Source organism: Melanostigma gelatinosum (assembly GCF_949748355.1).
Source record: "Melanostigma gelatinosum genome assembly, chromosome: 11".
NCBI lineage: Eukaryota > Metazoa > Chordata > Actinopteri > Perciformes > Zoarcidae > Melanostigma > Melanostigma gelatinosum.
In genome coordinates, this window is record NC_136644.1 from 8,824,665 (window position 1) to 8,844,536 (window position 19,872).

At 49.5% G+C, this 19,872-nt stretch overlaps 4 protein-coding genes across 4 annotated transcripts; 2 read left to right on the top strand and 2 right to left on the bottom strand.

Moving 5' to 3' along the window:
- The first annotated feature begins 517 nt into the window (after positions 1-517).
- Positions 518-7,096, top strand: fbxo10 (F-box protein 10). Its single transcript, XM_079277992.1, has 11 exons — positions 518-656; positions 1,095-1,708; positions 1,853-2,680; positions 2,879-3,028; positions 3,262-3,398; positions 3,683-3,753; positions 3,849-4,001; positions 4,113-4,451; positions 4,536-4,846; positions 4,960-5,147; positions 6,218-7,096. Exons 2-11 carry the CDS (start codon positions 1,124-1,126, stop codon positions 6,396-6,398), a joined length of 2,943 nt encoding a protein of 980 aa, XP_079134118.1. The 5' UTR covers positions 518-656; positions 1,095-1,123; the 3' UTR covers positions 6,399-7,096.
- A 138-nt stretch (positions 7,097-7,234) lies between these two features.
- On the bottom strand, positions 7,235-10,791 carry polr1e (RNA polymerase I subunit E). The gene is made up of 11 exons (XM_079277993.1): positions 10,704-10,791; positions 10,238-10,341; positions 10,048-10,124; positions 9,811-9,952; positions 9,577-9,721; positions 9,294-9,404; positions 9,069-9,165; positions 8,861-8,991; positions 8,672-8,753; positions 7,984-8,115; positions 7,235-7,510 (listed from the first exon to the last, which is right to left on the bottom strand). The coding sequence occupies exons 1-11, from the start codon at positions 10,765-10,767 to the stop codon at positions 7,345-7,347; spliced, it is 1,251 nt and encodes a 416-aa protein (XP_079134119.1). The 5' UTR covers positions 10,768-10,791; the 3' UTR covers positions 7,235-7,344.
- Positions 10,792-11,422: 631 nt separating this feature from the next.
- zbtb5 (zinc finger and BTB domain containing 5) lies at positions 11,423-17,127 on the top strand. The gene is made up of 4 exons (XM_079278446.1): positions 11,423-11,617; positions 12,261-12,474; positions 12,652-13,512; positions 13,919-17,127. Exons 2-4 carry the CDS (start codon positions 12,265-12,267, stop codon positions 15,023-15,025), a joined length of 2,178 nt encoding a protein of 725 aa, XP_079134572.1. The 5' UTR covers positions 11,423-11,617; positions 12,261-12,264; the 3' UTR covers positions 15,026-17,127.
- A 296-nt stretch (positions 17,128-17,423) lies between these two features.
- On the bottom strand, positions 17,424-19,588 carry grhprb (glyoxylate reductase/hydroxypyruvate reductase b; the record flags this gene model as incomplete). The annotated part of the gene is made up of 9 exons (XM_079278109.1): positions 17,424-17,545; positions 17,636-17,766; positions 17,921-18,056; positions 18,157-18,261; positions 18,379-18,467; positions 18,553-18,669; positions 18,772-18,844; positions 18,935-19,068; positions 19,422-19,588. The coding sequence occupies 9 exons, from the start codon at positions 19,586-19,588 to the stop codon at positions 17,424-17,426; spliced, it is 1,074 nt and encodes a 357-aa protein (XP_079134235.1).
- Positions 19,589-19,872: the final 284 nt, after the last annotated feature.

A 19,872-nucleotide genomic window follows, 5' to 3' on the forward strand; every position in this document is an offset into this window, starting at 1 on the left:
TTGTGACAAAATCCCCTTCTTTTCTTTGCTTGCTGTTTAAAAAATGGATTTCATATTCAAATCTATTTGCTTACAATTTGAAGGAAAGCAAAAACTCTGAATGGGGGAAAAACAGCACATAATTGTGACTCTTGGTGTTATAATGTAATGACAGCACTTTTAATATTACAGTAAAGTAGGCCTGTGTGTCAGTGACAGGGCAGACGCATCTTATCGTTTATTCTTTCCAACCAGTGAGCTGAGTTGAGGATTGAACTAATCATAAGACATAAAAAGCATGGGGGACACTTAGAGATGTGAGAGGCAAGGACTAAAGCGCCACCTGTCCTCCGCAGCATCCGCTTTAAGTGCACACGTGCAGTCTGTCTCACATGGGGTTTAATGACGACGTTAACAGCAGCCTCCTTCCATAAGGTTAACGCCCACCTTTGGGAAGCGGAAGATGGAGCCAGCCCTCTTGTTTGTTTCACGGGCTCTTGCCGTGAACTGGAAGCAATCGTCTGAGCTCCCTATCGATGGCACATCTGCACGCATCGCGGATTGTTATGAACTCTGGAAGCGGTGACAGACGTGCATCGTCAACGCTGGAAAAATAGCTGCACTGAATATTCAACGAACATGTGTTGATTCGTCTAACTATGGCCATCTGGTAAAAGGTAAAAGACGTGTTTTTAACGGAGGCGATGTTTTGCTGTGTTAGTTGATGTTGTGGCTGTAACATCAGTTCCGCGCGGTTTGGCAATAACTCGGTAAATATTAACTTACCGAGCGAGCGAACCGTCATTTATCGTAGCACACTTTAAACGCAGGCGCATGTCGCAGGCCTACGTGCAAGACTTAGTCACGAGACGTTCAATTAAAAATAACGTTATCGAATTCACGGGGTCATTTCCACCACGTCTGGTTCGCTACGTGTTTATTCCTGCTAATGTAACACAGTTTAGCGAGATACAATAGTAGCTGGCCACTGTAGAAGTGGATAGGTAGCTTATCTGTGTGGCCATTAACAAGCTCAATTGTTTATTGTTATTGTGTAACGAGTGGCGCTCGCGGTGTCTGTTGCCTTAACTGCACGTGTGTGTGAGTGTTTCCAGGCCCCTCCCGTCGCAGTGTCTCTGCTGCCATGGAGGAGGGCAGCCTCCCCGTGGAGCTGTGGAGGGTTATCTTGGCCTACCTCCCGCTCCCTGACCTGGGCCGCTGCTGCCAGGTGTGCCGTGCCTGGCGGGAGCTCGTCCTCTCACTGGACAACACCCGCTGGAGACAACTCTGCTTAGGCTGCCCCGAGTGCAGACACCCCAACTGGCCCAGTCAGCCCCACCAGGAGCCCCCGTCTTGGAGAGAAGCCCTGAAGCAGCACGCCCTGTGCACCCGCACCTGGACTCAAAATGGACCGGAGCTCCAGTCCTCCGCCTGCCTCCTCTTTTTCCGTCGTCGAAAGGACCGCAGGGTTTGGCACGTGGGGCCCGGATGCGAGTTTGAGACCCTACGAGGGGCCCTCGGGGTGGTGGGGCCATATGACCGTGTGGTTCTCCACCCAGGGGTGTATGAGGAGCAGGCCGAAGTGGCACTGAAGGTGCCCGTGGAGCTGGTTGGGCTGGGTCGGCTGGGCGAGGTGGCCCTCCTGGTGTGTATGGAGCAGCAGTGCCCTACTGCCCGGCTGTGTAATCTGGTCTTCATGCCACCCTGGTTCTCCACCGTGGTCTACAAGGTGAAGTAGCATCTTGTCATGGTGTATTTCTTATTACCGGTATACAGAATGTCTTCAGAATAACCGAGTCTGCTCACCTCACACGTTTCTTTCTTGCTGAATCTGTCTCACTCCAGTCACCTTTATCTCCCTGCTCCGCTCTAGACGTCATGGGGTCACGTCCAACTGGATAACTGCAACTTTGAGGGGGCTCAGTTGCAAATCCGCGGCCCGGGAACCTGCCAGGCTCGCTTCTGCTCCTTCTCACAGGGCAGCTCTGCCCACTTGCTGGGCGTCGTCCTCAGTCTGTTGGACAGCTGTGACTTCTCGGGAAGTGACACGGCCTCTGTGACCATCGAGGGTCCCCCGGCGTCGGAAAGGAACTGGGCTTGTAAACACTTGGCCGCTCTGGCCAGGACGCTCCCGTCATGCGGCGCGTCTGGGATCAATAGCCCTCCCGGAGGCCCTCTGACTGGCTCCGCTGGCGGGCATCAAACTCCCAGTGCTAATGTGAAAAAGGAGCATGTGAGCAACGAAGACTGGCAGAGGAGGACTGGGGTGGATGCAGTGTGTCAGGGCACAGTGATCGAAGATGGTTGGAGTGATGGCGATCGCAGCGAGGGAGAGGAGGCGAACCGGGATGCAGGAGGACCCAACCACAGCAAAAAGCCACTTATATTGGATTACAAAATCCCCTGCGACCACCATGGCCTTTCCCATTTGCTCAAGCCCCGACCAGATGGCTCCCTGCCACTGGCCTCCTCCCCGGATCCGCCGTCTGTGACCCCCGTGGCCCTCACCCTTCAGCAGGAACTCGACAGGGACCCGGAGGCTCAGATGTTGGCGGCCTCCACCCTCGGCTGTATCATCAGACGCTGCCTCTTCCGGGAGGGGAAGGGCGGCGTGCATTTGTCTAATTACGGGCAGGCTCGGCTGGAGGGCAATGTTTTCCGTGGGCTGAACTATGCCGTCCGCTGCATCCAGAACTCCACGGTAAGAACGTTCTTCAGACCTACGGAGTGTCTCTTGATTGTATCTGAACACGTTTAAGTCTCACTTGATCAATGACTTTTACAAGATGCACACCTTTTGAGTCATGTATCCAGTTAAGGAAGCAGCTCGGATCATTATTAATTAAGCGGCGGTTTCCAGTTCTGAGTGATACTTGATCTCCTCTCTCACCTCCTTCAGGTGGTGATGCTGAGAAACGAGGTGTGCGAGTGCCGGGCGTCGGGCGTGTTCCTGCGCCTCTCCTCTCAGGGCCTCATCGCCGAAAACAACATCCACTCGAATGGGGAGGCGGGGCTGGACATCCGAAAAGGGGCCAACCCCATCATTGTGGTAATTGCTGCTCCACTTATGGTGGCCCAGTGAGAAGGGAACAATACCCACATTTGATAAAATAAGGTCCACTTATTAGCTTCTCCCCAGAGCGTTAGACAGTCTCTCAGGGATACGATTATTTCGTCAAATTACCACCGCACCAAACTTGCTTCTACAGATTTAAGGATTCTTTTGAGGTCATTTCGGAACTGCTCTTAGTTTTCATAATCAGTCTCCCTTTCATTCCACAGTGCAACAAAATACACAGCGGCCTGCGATCGGGGGTTGTTGTCCTTGGAAACGGAAAAGGTTCAATTCGGAGCAACCTGATCTATAACAACAAGGAAGCGGGCGTGTATATTCTCTTCAGCGGGAATCCTGTGGTCAGGTAGGTGTGGAATCTAAATACAGGGAATGTGAAGCCCCTGCATGTCCCATCGCTTGGATGTTATGGTGTTCATACTACCCCTCCCTTCAAATGTAAAACTTGTGTTGTACGGCTTCATCATTTCACAACCACTGACTGCTGCAGCGCAACGGTATATATTTTGCTGCTATACACAGCCGAGCATTTAACAGTGAAAGTGTGGTGTTTCTATGGGTGCAGTAGCTGACATAAATAGACTGCTACATAAGACCCCTCCTCCCTCCTCCTCTCTCTCGCTCTCTTAGTGGGAATCACATCTTCCAGGGCCAGGCGGCGGGCATCGCTATAAACGAGAATGGCAGAGGGATGATAACAGGTGATAACATCTCCACTGAAGTCTTCATTTTGCACCACTTACAAAAAGGAAAAGCACCATTATTTTTCTTACATATAAATACATTTCAATTGCAGAGAATGTGATCAAAGAGAACCAGTGGGGGGGTGTGGACATCCGCAGAGGTGGTGACCCCGTCCTGAGGAACAACCACATCTGTTACGGCTACTCTGACGGTGTCGTGGTGGGGGAGAGAGGCCGCGGACTTATTGAGGGAAATCACGTCTACTGTGTGTAATTTCAGCCTGATGACAGCAGCGTCGTACATGTACCTTCACATAACGGCTCACTTTTGATCTCTACCGACCGCGGCACTTAATTTCGCCGTCTTGTTTCCTCAGGTAACAAAGGCTGCGGTGTGTGGGTTATGTCATCCAGCCTCCCGCAGCTCCTGGGGAACTACATCACCCACAACTGTATGTACGGGCTGGCGGTGTTCTGCAGGAAAGACCCAGAGAACATGGAGGCCAGGGAGGGGAACTGGCCAGGACAGGAGGGTGGAGAGGCGGGCAGCGGGGAAAGAAGAGGGGTGGAGGGAGAAGGGAGAGAAGGGCAGGAGAATGAAGAGGGGGAGCTGTTCGCATGGGAGAGCGATCTGGACAGCGAGGACGAGCGCCACTCTGCCCGCCGCTCCATCAGCGTGGCGCTGGTGGAGAGCAACTGCATGAGCTACAATGGAGGTACTGGCCGACCCGTAGAGCAATAGAAGTGCTGTTCACTTCCCGTCTCTAACGGTCCCTCCATCTTTCCGTCTCTCTCCGTAGCGGTGGGTCTGTACGTGAAGAGCAGCGAGCCCCTGAATATTTTCGCCAATCTCGTTAACGGCAACCGCGGCACCGGCGTCGCCGTGCTGCAGAGCAGCCAGCTGACCCGGCTGGTGACGAACTGCATTCTCCAAAACGGCCGCGGTGGCGTCACGGTGGAGAAAGACTGCAGAGCGGAGCTCCGCGGCAACGGCGTCTATAAAAACAGTGGCCACGGTGTCAGTTTCTGCGGCAACGGGCAGATTGTGGAGAATGACGTCGTTGGGAACCGTGGTTACGGGATCCAGGTGTCTGGCAGCACTGACATCAAGGTGAGATCAACCTGAGGCTTAAGCAGTTAACACTGTACACTGCTCCATAATGACAAAACACACTTCACCTACAGTATGTACATTCTTATAGGTTTCTCAATTCTTGTCTTTAGGTATTGCGCAACCGTGTCCAGCCAGCACAGGGCTGTGGCGTTGCTGTGCTCGGGCCGGTGAAAGGTGTCGTCCATGACAATCTCTTGTTCCAGGGCCACCCGGGAAACAAGAAGCCGCTGCTACATATGGATCCTGGCAATGACAGCTGTGTGTTGCGCAACAACAGTGTTCTAAGGCATAATAACAGGTAACTAGGCAACTGACAAAAAAAAAAAAAAGCCAGAGATTCAGACCCTCCGTGGCTTTACGGTCTTCTCTCATCTCCCCTTTTCTTCTCCTGTCCACACACAGACTGTAGAACATTGTGTCTTAGTGGATCACAGCGATGACAATCGTCTCCTGAATCTGCAGCTCTCCTCGGCTTTATAACGAGTCGCAGCGCAGCTTTGATTCACTCGCCGCTCTCATAGGGTCATTTTCCGAGCTGCAGAAGACGGCTGTTTTCAGCCAAAAATAATGACGGACAGACACAGGGAGCAGCAGTAAGACCAGTACTCCCCTTAGTCCCAGGTTTGCATGTGTTTTGGTCAGTATCAGCAATCATTAAATCATCAATTTCTAAAGTGAATAAAAGACATTTGGCTTGGGGATCCTCCTTCAAAGAACATTTAGGGTTTGACTTAAAATCAAGCCATTTGATATCATTTTGGAAAGACAAAAAGCTTTAAGACAATAAATGCTATAGTTAAGTAATACATTTTTTACACAGCCTTTGTCTGGTTGATTCTTCTGGAAATGTTTGCCCTGCTAAAATCATATTCTGTCAAACGAGCAGATTCAGAACAATATTAAAGGTGTAGTGTGTAGGATTTGGTGACATCTAGCGGTGAGGTGGCCGATAGAAACAGTGTGCCAAGCGTGAATGGTGCCGTCTGGAGCCAGTGTTGGGTTTGTCCGCTCCGGGCTCCTGTAGAAACATGGCGGCCGGCTCTGTGATGACCACTCCTTATGTAGAGCATTCTAAGCTGGAGAAAAACTAAAGATTCAAATTTTCAGGTGTTATACACTCCAGAAAACTTACTTATATCATATTTCATTGCCGTCAATTGATCCCCCTAAATACTCCAATGTTACTTTTTGTCCAGTCTCACCATATCATTTTAAACGGTGATATCTCAGTGTTTCTGCTGCCCAAAAGTAACCCAAGTAACCTCACTTTTTGCATGATTAACATCTGCACTGCTCCTGATTATTGTATGAATGTTCCGCCTGAATAACTGGTATTTACCTCTTACTTTACCTCTTTGCTCCGTGTAGCGGTACATCTGCTCCTCCCTGGGTTCTGGAAAACCCTCCAGCTCGTCCGTTGGCCAGCTCCCCGTCTGGCCTGTCCTCGTCCCAGTATCCCTCCAGACTGGGAATGTCCATGACGACCCGGATCAGTGCCACTGTGGAGAGTAATTGCCACAGTGGCAGCATGTTCTGCTCCATCCTGTGAACGCTGGCAAGCACTCAGAAACCACTAGGACTGACGGAGGTCAGCGTCTTCTCATTTCTGAACTTGTGTATATACACCGAACATTTAGAGCGCTCTGACCTTCCTCCTCGGAGAAGACCTTCCAAAATGATGCCCTCTTGTTAGGTCTAGTAACTGCTCCCAGTCTAACCACTAAAAGGGCCTTCCCCCTTCCAGTACTTTAGGGTGCCACAACCTTTTGTAAATCTGAAACCAGACTTTCGTAACTTTATGATCAAATGGCCAGTGCACTCAACAAAATGTTGGCTGATGAAGTGGAGCTGGAGTTCAAAGCATCGTCGTCACCCTCCATCTTTTCCATACTGAAGCTTTAACTTAACTGTTTTTTACGTTCACATATTCATGTGCAGACCTGCTGTAGACTTCGTTGGTTCCGTCACGTTTGCTTCTAAGACTCGCTGGTTGGGAAGAGCACATTTTTATAAATCAGGAGTCTCGGGCTTCAGAGATGTCAGCTCCAACCACGCTACAAAACAAAGCTGCGCCTTGATGGATTTGTTTATTTTATTCAATGATTGTAGCTGAGCGAGAGTGTTCATAGTGAGAGGAGAAAAAAAGGCCACACTTCTGCTTGCACAGATCCATATCCTGGTGAGTCTGCGTTTTGTGCAACCACACACACTCATCTGGTGATAGCCAGTTATAGAGGGAAACGGATATTAGGTGTGCAATATGTGCTTTCTTCAAATGTGCCTCTGTTTTTACCGTCGACGCCGGATGTTCTCTTGTCATCTCCAATGTGTCCGCTCGTTTTGTATCTTGCACTGTAAGCAATAAGTAGCGATATCATGTACAACTCAAAGTCCACCACTTTATTTGTCTACAAAACGCATTAATAAACACTTCTTGTTTGTGGCATTTCCAATTGTTACAGTGCTCCTTCTCTACTCGCTTCTTATCGTGACCCTCAGTGCATCTTCTTACGTTTCCGCCTCTCAATGAACGGATCGTATTTTACCAGAGGCAGAACCAGAGAGGCATGCCGGTTTGTGTCTCGCGGCTCAGCCTTGTCGGCCTTCCCCCGGGGCAGTTTACTTAGAGTCAGTCCCATCGACTTTGCTACTTCAGTCATCCTGTAGGGAGACACAAAGCCACCCGTTACTGAATGCAGAGTTCTTTAATGGACCTCGCATTGCCGGTGTGTTATGTGCCATGATGATCATTTGTATACAACAAGAATTATACAATTCACAGCTCCATGTGTCATGGTTAGCCATACGCGGAACCTAAAAAAAAGTTATTTACATCAATATATGTAGAGGAGTTAGTAATACGAAGTGTTCTTAATTCATTAAATGCAACACACTACATTCACATGCACTAAATATTCCGGTTCTTGCCCTTTAATCCTAAACTGTTTATTTGTCTAATAAAAATCATTATACCACTAACATTCCCATTTACGTAAACAGGAAAGAGGCTGTGTGTTACAAACTGCAGAACCTCCCCCCCACACACACACTGAGACACATTCTAAATGCACTGTATGTTTTTAAAAACAGGACACATATTACAGTTTCCATAAACAAATGCCTTCTATTCATACCTGGCCTCAGTGATTCTCAGGTCGCGGTGCAGTAGCGTGAGGTCGCCGGTCATGTGAGTCATGTGCAGCAGCAGGGCCAGGGAGTACGCCGCTAATTTAGCACGCATCGATGACGACACTATGTTCTGGACCCTGACGAAGAAGAAGGTAAGGAGAGAAAAAAAAAAGGGAAATTCAGAGGAAATGTTTTTCTCAAAGAAATCTGTGCAACAACAATTCTATTTGTAAGACCTACATGCTCTGTTCTGATAAATGCATCTGTGTAGAATACACACAAAATATGGACGTTCTCTCTGACGTCACACTGATACCAGGCTGTAAACATGCTTTGTCCGCTGTACATTTGGGCATTTTAACATGGGGGTATATTGGGCAGGGCTGGGTCATGTGAGGAAAAGCAAATATTTCTTACCAAATACTTTAATATCAATATTGAGACGATATTTTAGGGTTATATGTTGAAAATTTACACAACGAGATTTTTGATAAATAATCATCAGTAATGTGGATATAAAGATTAAGTGGGTAAAGGAAACCAATGCGGGCGGGGGGGTTGAGCAGTCTGGTAAGTTCAGTTAAATGGCATCACTTCACCGTGATATAGCCGTTAAAACCAGAAACAGACATAATGATATTCTAAAATCTCAGACAATATCTAGATGATTAAAGTGACAAAGTTCTGCCCTACCTGCCGTTTTTGAAAGTCTCCACGGTGAACGTTTTGAGCAGTTTGTTCTGAACGATGCGAGGGCAGCCTTCCTCCTGCCCAACTGTTGGTGGAAACATAAATCACAGTTAGCCTGCCGGCCCAGAGACGTGTCTGGGAACACTTTTGACACACGCGTGTGATGAAGGCAAAAAGAAAAACACAACTCACACTTGTAGTGGACGTTCTTCTGTTTCGCCAGCTTGAGGAGCATCGACAGGTAAAAGGCGAGGCGTGCCCCTCTGTCTCTGGCTTCGCCCACGGTCGGCAGGTTCTCCAGGTGCTTCGCCACACACAAGGACCTGAAAGTACAGACAACATCAGGACGCAAGGAAACACATGAAATGTCTCAGCAAGCGTGAGCCCTTCGTCGCCCTACCCTCCGTCGTCTCGCATCTTCTGCATCTCCTCAGAGGTGAGTGCCGCCATCTTGGAGCCAGCCTGCTCCAAAGCCCCTAACTCCACTGGACTCAGGACTGCGGGTATCAATTAAGGAAAAAAATAAAATAAACAAGCTTTCGCTCACACAACGTTATCTTTTCCGCCCATCTGCAGTTCATGCTCGCCCTCGTGTTCACACACACACGAGGAAAATTAAGGATACGGTCGTCAAATAAGTAGACGTTCTCAGGTCTGTCAGCGGTTGCATTGCAGGGGGGCAGGTAGAGAGCAATGTCTCCCTGGGCCTCTGTTTCAGCAACTTCCTCTTGGAGAGCTGAGGGACGAGAAAGAAAAAAAAAATAGATTAACAGAAGACGACTTTGTGGAGCTAGGTATTTAAGTTAAACGTAACCATTTCTCTCCTTATTTATCCCAACCGTTCTTTGAGGTGGGCCCTCAGGTGACTGGTAGTTGATTTATAGACCACTAACTTCCACAGAGCTTACCTTCCAGACCCTTCTGGTTGATCACGGTGTTGGCAGCCTTGGTCACCGCTTGGTGCAGGGTATCACTGCACACCTGATTCAGCCTGCGGGAGCTCAGAGCTTTCTTCTGTTTGTTGGTGCCGAACGCCTCAATCAAAGAATCCACCTTGAGAGGAAACAATCCACAAGATGAAGACGTTAGAGTTCATTCTTCTTCTATTCTAACTGTAAGAAGAGCTGGACACATCCCAGCACCTTGTCTTTGTAGGTCAGGGTCGTGTCCTGGGCTTTCGGTTCCTCCTTCGCCTCTCCTGGTATGACAGGCTGCATGTTGAACAGCTGAGCCGCGTGCACCTGCATTTGCATGGTCTCCCTGTTTAGCACTCCCACATAATATCTGCACAGACGAGCAAACAGCACACATACTACTTCTCTTCACGGTGGAAACTTGCGCTACGATCGCAACAAATAAAGAACAATGCGTCGACCTACCGGCAGAGGTTGTTACATTTCAAAGACCCGGATCCGAAGTTATTTCCAACGTAGGACATTCTGTCTGATTCCACAGCCTAGACACGGAGGAGACACGCGTGCAGCAAGGTTCATGAAACGTAACGATGCACACACCCTTTAGTGTGTGTCACAGTGCAAATACATGAACGCTGCCACTCGTATTTCTCACCATTATCCGCCTGCTCTTTTTCCTGGGGTTACTCTCGTCTGTGTTCTTGTACATCGTGAAATCCAGTTTGTCGGCATTTTTGACGTTGCCGTTGGAAAAGCGGACTGTGAGAAGGAGAAACAACGATACCTGGGTTTCACACCACCATGGCCACATACCGAATGATATACACGTTAACGTCGTGTTTAATGGATGCAAGTTGCGACTAACAAGATAAAACAACTTTATGAACAATGCTTTTTCTCACTGGGTTCTCACTACCGAGCAATGTAATTTAACACAAACACTCCAGTAAGCACAACATAAACAACTAGCCCTGTTGCTAGCACCCACGTGTGCATTACAAACGGGTGTTTAATACAGAGACCAAATGAAGCACCACCCAACATTTACTGCAACCGTTCTAATTACTTCATTCTTCTAAAAACAAATACTCGACAAAACAACAAGTGTGTAAGACAGTCACCAATAACAGCTTTGTCGGAATCACTCTCCTCTTCGCAACACACCAACGAGCAGGAGGCAGCCATAGTTGTTGTTGCGAGTTGGACGCAAGAGGCTTCACTCCATTGTACTTCCGTTTTCGCTAAGATGTATTTCTGTCAGCTCACGGCCGCCGTTACGCACTGTATAGCGGTGTAAAAACAGATATTTTTTGGTTAACGACGCCGCACAAAGCAGCGTTTTTATAAAATTAAGTTAGAAAAATACATTGGCAGAAGGTTTACCACAGGGTTATAGGGTATTATCTTGACACTCTCTATAACCTTTGAATACACATGCTTTTACCAGCGACACCGCGTGGAGGCACGCAGAACTGCAGCCCTTCAACTCGGCGAGGTCACGGGCATGGAAGTGATGCAACAGCGCCACCCTGTGAGTCTGGTTGGGAAAACCCCGTCTGAGTGTGACACATTATTACAAATAAAAACATGCATGTCTGACCCGGACATTGATTGGCAGTCACCATCTATCTTATAAACTGTTTTGTCTGACTGCATGGGTGACACCGGCAGACGGATCCAGCTCATGGGGGTCCGGCTGCTCGAGACGAGCGGTCACCGTGAGCGCACATCACCGGGCAGCTTTCGCCCCTACAGCTAAACCATTCATCGCGAGTAAAGTGTCAGGTGGTGGGACCGCATGGGGATGTGGGATGCACCAACAGAAATGCTAACCAGCTGCACTTGATTGGGAGGGGGGCGCGGCAGTTTCGATACAAACGAGCGGCCCAGCCAGGTGACCGTATGCTAACGTGCTGCTTCTGTTGTAGCTAGCAGGCGATTTGCTGGTGAACAGCCAGCTAACTTTAGCCGTGTCAGTTTCTGGCCAGGGCCTCTCGCGTCTGCCTCTTGTTACCTCCACTTCGGGGAATTCCAGGTAATGTTATTACTGTCTCTGTTATCTCACCGTAATGCTATGCTTTTAACTAGCTAACGTTAACTTTTTCATGTGTTAGCCTCTAGATGTGCTAGCTGTAACGTCGTTACACATGTAACGTTTCACTGTGCGGCTATGCTTCTGTAGCATATGCCATAGCATATTACGTAATAACGTGTAATTAAGCCCACTGTAAAGCATTGCTCTTTGTGCACTTTAATTAACAATCTCCCTGGAATTTTTGTAGCTCCACAGAATCATTTAAGATAATTTATTGTCTTTATGAAACAGGGATGCACAACGGAATTCAGTCAGATGCAGACCATTTGCAACACAACAAACACATGACAAACAGTAGTACATTCCTGTAGTGCATTTGTTAAATTTGCACCTTAAGGAATGTTACCAGCAGCCTTTCACCCCATCACAGGTTTTGATTATTTTGTCTCTTTATCAACACTTTCCCAAACAAAACGGGCACATGAAGACATCTTTATCTGTGTAAAAACTCACTCTAACCCCACCTTTACTTTCACGTGTCCTGTACATACTCTCATTTAGACCACCATCATCTTCACACTCATCATTTCATAATCAGTTGACGTGAGGATGGTGAAGCAGTAAATGTTTGATTTAAATTCAGGGGCATGGATTTCCCGGGCCACTTTGAGCAGATCTTCCAGCAGCTCAACTACCAGCGCGTCCACGGTCAGCTGTGCGACTGCGTCATCGTGGTGGGCAGCAGACACTTCAAGGCCCACCGCTCGGTGCTGGCAGCCTGCAGCACCCACTTCCGCGCGCTGTTCACGGTCGCAGAGGGAGATTCCAGCATGAACATGATCCAGCTGGACAGCGAGGTTTGGGTCTTAATGTTGTCATAGTGTAAAAGAGGGCAGTAGTTACTAGAAGTAGAAGTAGTGAGTGAGTGAGTGTGTGAGTGAGAGCGAGAGAGAGAGAGAGAGTTTGCCAGACAGAAAGAGGCAAAAAGGCACAAAGAGAGACAGACAGACAATCAACTTCCTGTGTGCTTGCAGGTGGTGACGGCTGAAGCTTTTGCCGCCCTGGTGGACATGATGTACACCTCGACTCTGATGCTGGGGGAGAGCAACGTCATGGATATCCTCCTCGCGGCCTCGCATCTGCACCTCAACAATGTAGTCAAGGCCTGCAAACACTACCTGACCACGCGCACCCTGCCCGCGTCCCCCTTGTCCGACAGATCCCCCCACCACCACCACCTCCACCACCCACAGCAGGAGCAGCAGAGGCAACGGCAGCAGCAGCATCATCACCAAGTCGCAGATACAGCGGTAAACCCCACCCTCGCAGCCAACGCTAACCTCGCAGCAAACGCCGCCGCGTCGAAGCTGCAGCGCTCCTTCCTGCTGCAGCAGCTGGGGCTCAGCTTAGTGAGCTCCGCTCTGGGTGGGATGGAGGAGGACGGAGTCGGGAACGTGGTCGGCGGTAGGGTGATGGAACAGAGAGCCTCCTTCCCGATCCGACGCTTCCACAAACGCAAGCCCCCTCTGGCCCTGTCGGAGGAGAGGCCCAGGCAGAGGCAGCGCAGCTCCGGCCCGAACCTGGGGCTGCTGGGAGAAGAAGGGGCGAACACGGAGCGGGAGGAGGGAGCGCTGCTCTCCCCGGACTCCCGCAAGATGGGCGACGAATCCAAATTGGACGGCGCAATTGCCGGCCTGGTGGGGGCGCCCCAAGATGACCCGCAGATGCCCAGCCAGTCGGACAGCGGACACTGTGAGGGGGAGGACTCGGGGAGAATGCAGGGAGGGGTGAGGAAGGAGGAGGACATGGAGGACCAGGACCTCCAGGTCAACAGAGCAGGGGTGAAGATCAAATCGGGGGCAGAGGAGGAAGAGGCAGAAGAACAGGAACGGAAGGTAAAGATGCTGCTTGAGTCGTTGTTGTGAGTAACTGTGAAGCCTCGGGCAACAACATCTGGTCGTGACATCTGTACGATTTCTACACATTAACACTTGAAATGATGACGGAACTTGCAAATGACAGTCTTCCAATATGTATTTATTTTCTTCTTTTCTTAAGATTTTATTTAATTCAAATTTTTAGTCATTTATTTATCCATTTTTACAAAATGAACCCAACTACTGATAAAACATTTTGTGGGAATAAGAAGAGAAAAACTATTTAAAAAATTGAATCATAATCCAAAGAGAAAGTAAAGTTTTCTTTAATTACTCATATGTGCAAGTAAAGAACCAATCTGCGTGCGAGTCCTGCTGCTTTAGTTTAGCTGCTGTGTAAAAACTCCTCCTTTGCTTCCCGCAGGTTGTGGTTAAACGAGAGCCGCTAAGCTCGCCGGAGCCAGCGTACGAAATCAGCGACGTGACATCGCAGGCCGAGCCCGGAGGCCAGGAGGAGGAGGAGAAGGCGGAGCTGAGCCCGGAGAGCAGCGACCGCAGCTTCACCTCCGAGCCCCAGCCCAGCTCCGAGGCCCTGCTGCAGCCCGGCTCCCAGCTGCTCCTCAAGAGCGGCATGGCAGTCGGAGGAGGCTTCGGGTGTAATAGCGGGCTGGGTGGCAAATCCGGTTTTAGCATCTCCAGCTTCCTCGGCCCCAAGGATTACACTGGTGAAGACGACCTCCCCAACACGACGACTGGCGACGCAGTGGCGCACCACTTCCTGTTCAGGCAGGAAGCTGGCAGGCCGTTCGGCTCGGCTTCGTCCTCTCTCCTGAAGTCGGGTCCGCTCGGTGGCGAGAGTCGCAGCGGTTTTGGAGACAACCTTCAAGCCGAGTCTCTGTTCCTCCGCCCCCTGCACGACGGTTTCGGGAACCCCAGAGGCGGTGGGGGAAGTGGCGGCGGGGGGCGTGGAGGCGGAGATCCCTTCGGTCTGGACTTCCAGCGCTCCAGTCTGGGGCTCCACTCCCTGGGGCGAGCAGGCGCAGCGACTGCCGCCGCCCTGGGTTACCCAGGTTACAGACGCATCGCTCCGAAAACGCCCACCGGCGCGGGAGGAGACGAAGGAGCGGGCGGCCTCCTCCAGGACGCCGCCTCGTCCTGCTCCTCGAGCCTGGCGAGTCCTCTGCTACTGAACGAGAGCGGCGGGTACGGGATGAACGGCGGCAGGCCCACCTCCCTCCTCCCGCAGCTGACCCGCGCCTCGGCGGACGTCCTGTCCAAGTGCAAGAAGGCGCTGTCGGAGCACAACGTCCTGGTGGTCGAGGGGGCTCGCAAATACGCCTGCAAAATCTGCTGCAAGACCTTCCTCACGCTGACCGACTGCAAGAAACACATCCGCGTCCACACGGGAGAGAAACCCTACGCGTGTCTCAAGTGCGGCAAGCGCTTCAGCCAGTCCTCCCACCTGTACAAGCACTGCAAGACCACCTGCCTGCGCTGGCAGAACAGCAACATGTCTAACGCCCTGCTGTAGGGCCGACGCCGCTGCATCGGAGTGCGATCAGTGATGAGCTGACGACATTGTAATGTTTTTCATGAGAAACCCACACTGTCGAGGCGGCTAAAGTCCTAGTAAACACATTTAGTCATAGAAGGACGACAGGGATGCAAAGGTGCCACGTGTGTTGCTATGGATTGATCATAGAATAACTGTAGATGTATACAGCGTATATTCCCCTGAGAGTTTCTGACTGCCAGGCTAGACTTTAGTTGCGAAGCTGCTACACTGTTCGCTATGTTGTCTTTATAGAAGGTGTCATGTGAGTGAAATCGATCCCTTTGTGCTGAACGTCTACAGTTGGCGGTGCGCTTATTGAAGCAGAGTTAACTCACTAATGCTCTGTGTGAGGGAGGCAGCTGTGCAGCGCCAACATCAAGAACAAATATGTACAGATTTTCTTTTTCACTGCACGTTTGTGAAACGTGGAGCAGCAGCCCGCATCAGACTGGACTGCATATCGACCGTGCCTTGTTCTGCACGAGGGCAGTCGTACAGACGGCGGACCGACGGATTTGTGTGCCAGATGTGATACCTGTAAGTGTTGAGAAGTGTTGAGTGCTGCTGGTGCTGTAAACTAAAGGTGGATCGAGTCCGATTCAACTTCAACCGACGGAAAAGATGACGGAGAATCTGGTGTATTGTTGCAGCGAAAACGCCGTCGACTGGACAAAACAATATCAACTTTTTTGAATAACCGAAGTGATGAAAAAATAAATCGCTGCATTCACTGGGCCTTGCAGTCTCTTTTTGAGAAAAACTAATATTGCATTATAATGCTTATTTTAAATCACGACTTCACACACTGTAAAACGCACCTCATTTTGTGTCATTACCCGGCACCTTTTTTGCGATTTTTCAATTGTATCAATTCTGGCATTTTCCCTCCTTATTGGTTACTGACCACAGAAGTCTCAGCTGTCTTAACAGACCGTCCACACACATGCAGTGTGTGTGTGTGTGTGTGTGTTTATTAGAAGGGTAATGAAGTAGTGCCGAGAGGCGGAGTCGTCTAAAGAGAAATGATTGGCTGAGGTTCAGCACATGCTGAAAAAGGGCTTTCGAAATGTAAATATTGCACATTTGTGGTCCGTTACGACAAAACAACTCGAGATGAACGAAACATTGTGTGTCATTTTTGCTACTGTACGTGATATCTGTGCTGTATACACCCCCTCCCCCCCCCGTCTTTGTACATCTTGCGAAAAGCACTTTGACAAATATTAACTGTTATGTTTACTGGACTGTTGGATGTGGAAACGTCGCTGTGTTGCAATTATCCAACTCCGCCGGCTCTCAAGGGGGTTTTCAAGCTAACGGTCGTAGCATTTTTGCTAGCAGGTGATCTATAACACACAATGTCCACAGTTTGAAACACACGTTGTGAAAAGTCAGAAAGTCATTTTTACAGGGTCTCCTGTCATTTTTTAAATTTTTATTTCAGGAGTTTTAGCTGTTTTTTAACGTGTGTAATTTTAATGTCAACCTGTATCTGCAAATCCATTCTTATCCATTAGAGCAAGACTTAAAAAAAAGAACAGACATGCATTGGTAGACGGGTTGTTTAATTGAAATCAGTGTTCGTGCCGTGTCGTCGACTTCTGTTTAAACCGAAATGGTAAAAAAAAAAACCGACACGTTTGCCTTTTTGTATAGCGTGCACCTTATTCTACCTTTTTAGAGTCATGACACTGTTACCAAATGTTAACGGATAACTTTCATCTTCAGGAGAGTCGTCTCCTCGTAGGATGTCTCTCCGGTTTAGCTGTGGAATCAATGGTGAAGTCGTGATTATGCTCTTGAGAGTCCTCCGACATGGCCTGGTGAGGGCCATTATGGTGCTGTCTTCTAGAAGCTTTTGCGTAAACTGTTAATGTGAACCTGAAATGCACTGACTGTACTCCCCTACCCCCCCCCCCCCCTTGTATGAATATGCCAAAATGTTCAAATGCATTAAAAAAACGATATTATAAAAGTCACTGCCTTACGCCCTCTAGCTTGAAAAGCTGGGCTTTTTGTTAATATGCCAAATCTGACGTACTTCTGTGTGTTCTTTTCTGTGTACCGAACATAATGTAAACTCCAGAGGACTAAATGTTTGTCTCTTTGCTGTTGAACGCTCTGAAGATTGTACAGTATGTTCAGTTGTTGTATAGACTGATTAAAAAACGAGGACATTCGGTTTTGTTGCTGGTGACATTTTTTGGGAAATACGAGCTGAAGGAGCACACAAGAATAAGACGGTTGTTTTACACGTTGAAGATTAAGATGCAAGCGAGTAAATAAGCGTAGCGTTACAAAGTTTAAGCGCTGGTTTTATTTGAATCTTGGAAATGAATAATTAGGCACACAAGTTGAACTGATGTTTCCTTCTCTACAGCTTGAGCTCTTTGATCATCGGCTCGCCCCGCAGGCCCAGCAGGAGGTTGTTTGCCGCCAGGGCAGACATGGCGTTGCGGGTGGTGTAAGAGGCACTGGCAATATGTGGGAGAATCACTGTGGGAGGAGAGCGTTTATAAAGACAGATGATGATGAAAGTTAGCTCTGAACTGTCCCTTTAAGCACCGATAATGTTGTCACACTCACCGCAGTTTTTGAGGGTGAAGAGCGGGTGGTCTGTGGGCAGGGGCTCAGGAACAGTCACATCCAACCCAGCTCCCGCAATCTGGCCAGTGGACAGAGCCTCATACAGGTCTTCCTGGTTCACCACGCCCCCTCTTAACTCAACAGAAGGACCAGAATTAGAAAAAAGCACGGTTACCGTTCTCACGGCCATATTCGGGGAGACTGGACAGGCATCATAGTCGAGTATTTCATTACACGGCATCGTCGTACAGTATGTGTCAAAGTGATTCAGTTGTGTCTGTGCACCTGCTTGTGTTGATGAAGATGGAGGTGCTCTTCATCTTGGAGAAGAGGTCCTTGTTGCAGATCTCCTTGGTTTCCGGCGTTAAAGCGCAGCACACAGCCAGGAAATCGGACCGCTCCGCCAGCTCGTCGAAAGAGACTAAAAAAATCAAAGGCCTGACATGTCATTACCTTTCCTTATAAGTGACAACTTATAGAGTATCTGTGAGGTCAAAGCAGTAAATCCCTACAATCCTTACCGTACTCTGCATTGATGAGGCCGGCCAGCTCGGGCCTGGGGGCCACGTCCGCGTAGATGAACTTCTTGACCTTGAAAGCAGCCAGGCGCTCGGCGATGGCCACGCCTTCGAACACAAAGTCAGAAGAATCTGGGTTTTTTGGGTTATTATTTTTTACGAGAATGGCAGTTTGATCGACGAGCGTGTTCGTGCGCGTCGTGTTTCAGATGCTGCCGTGCTCACCTATCCTCCCCAGGCCCAGGATCCCCACGGTGCTGTTGGTCAGCTCGTGTCCACACAGCCACAGAGTTCTCCATGTGCCCCAGCCGCCACTGACGAGAGAGAGTTTAACCTTTGACCCTCCACCCCAAAAATGTCTTTATACATGGATGGCTCTAAGTGTGTGTGGTACGTTACGTCTTGGCTTCATGTGTGGCCTCTACGAGCCTCCTGGAGGTGGTGAGCAGCAGAGCCACAGTCAGCTCAGCTACAGAATCGGTCAGGACGTCCGGGGTGTAACCCACACGGATCCCTCTGGGGGAAAGCACACACACACACACACACACACACGTCCATTAAATATATCAACACCTAAGACTTTGATGCGTCTCAAGGAAATAGAAAGATGAGAATCACCTCTTCTTCAGCTCCTCCAAAGAGAGATGGTCGAATCCCACCGACATGGTGCTGAGGACCTTCAGGTTTGGACCTGCGGGAGTACACCAAAAAATAAACGCAGGGCTTTTTTTCATTGCATTCGTCGCTCAACATACTCTAAAGGCCGTCCTCCCACACCGACCTGCAGCATCCAGCAGCTCTGTGTCGATCTTCTCCGTCAACACGCAGACCAGACCGTCGACGCCTCTGACCTTCTGCAGGAGCTCCTCCCTGGGCACAGGGGCGTCGTCGGAGTCCCACAGGTCAAACTGCACCCTGGGAAAACAGAAACAGGATCCATATCAAATGGATTTCTTAATCATCGGCAGAAGAAATGGCATTGGGTGCTCAAGCTTTCGTTGATGTTGTTACTAAGATATGGCGCATCTCAAGCTGTGCCACACATGCTGTAGGTTTATACAGAAACACTGGGGCCTTTTAGAGAGTTTCTTCAGCTCTGCTGTGGGGGAATACCCTTTAGGCTAGTCTTATCAGACTAACCTGAAGGCAAACATTCGCAGCCCTGTTTACGCAAAGTAAATGATGAACTTCACAAAGCAGACCATTCAAAAAGGGTATCACAGTCAGCTACATGACACGATCCAGATTCAAAGTGACGGGACACTCACTGTCCAGATTCACGGAGGATCCTCAGGCCCTCGGGTGGGATCTGTCGGGTGACGTACACCCGTTGCAGGGTTGACATCTCCCTTAGCGCGTTGCTTGTGAGACCCCCAGTCAGTGGAGCAGCAGCGAACCGCTGGAGCTGACGCAGTGCCATACGACTGCACCACATTGCCAGGAGAGAGCGATTCTGAGGGGGTCAGGCGTCCGAGATGCGACAGTGGCACTTTGGAGTTCAGAAGTCCTGCTGTGTGTGCGTGTGTGTGTGATTTTGGCTCCAGTTCAGGGGGGGGAGGTTCCTACGTGTGTGTGTGTGTGTCCCTGACCAATATGATTAGAGGGAGGGGGTCTCTGAAGTCTGAAGTTGAGGGAGTGTCTGTCACAGGCAAACTAAACACAGAAATCACTGAGTCAAGTCTGTATATCCAGCTTTAGGATGAAGTGGATTTTTAGATA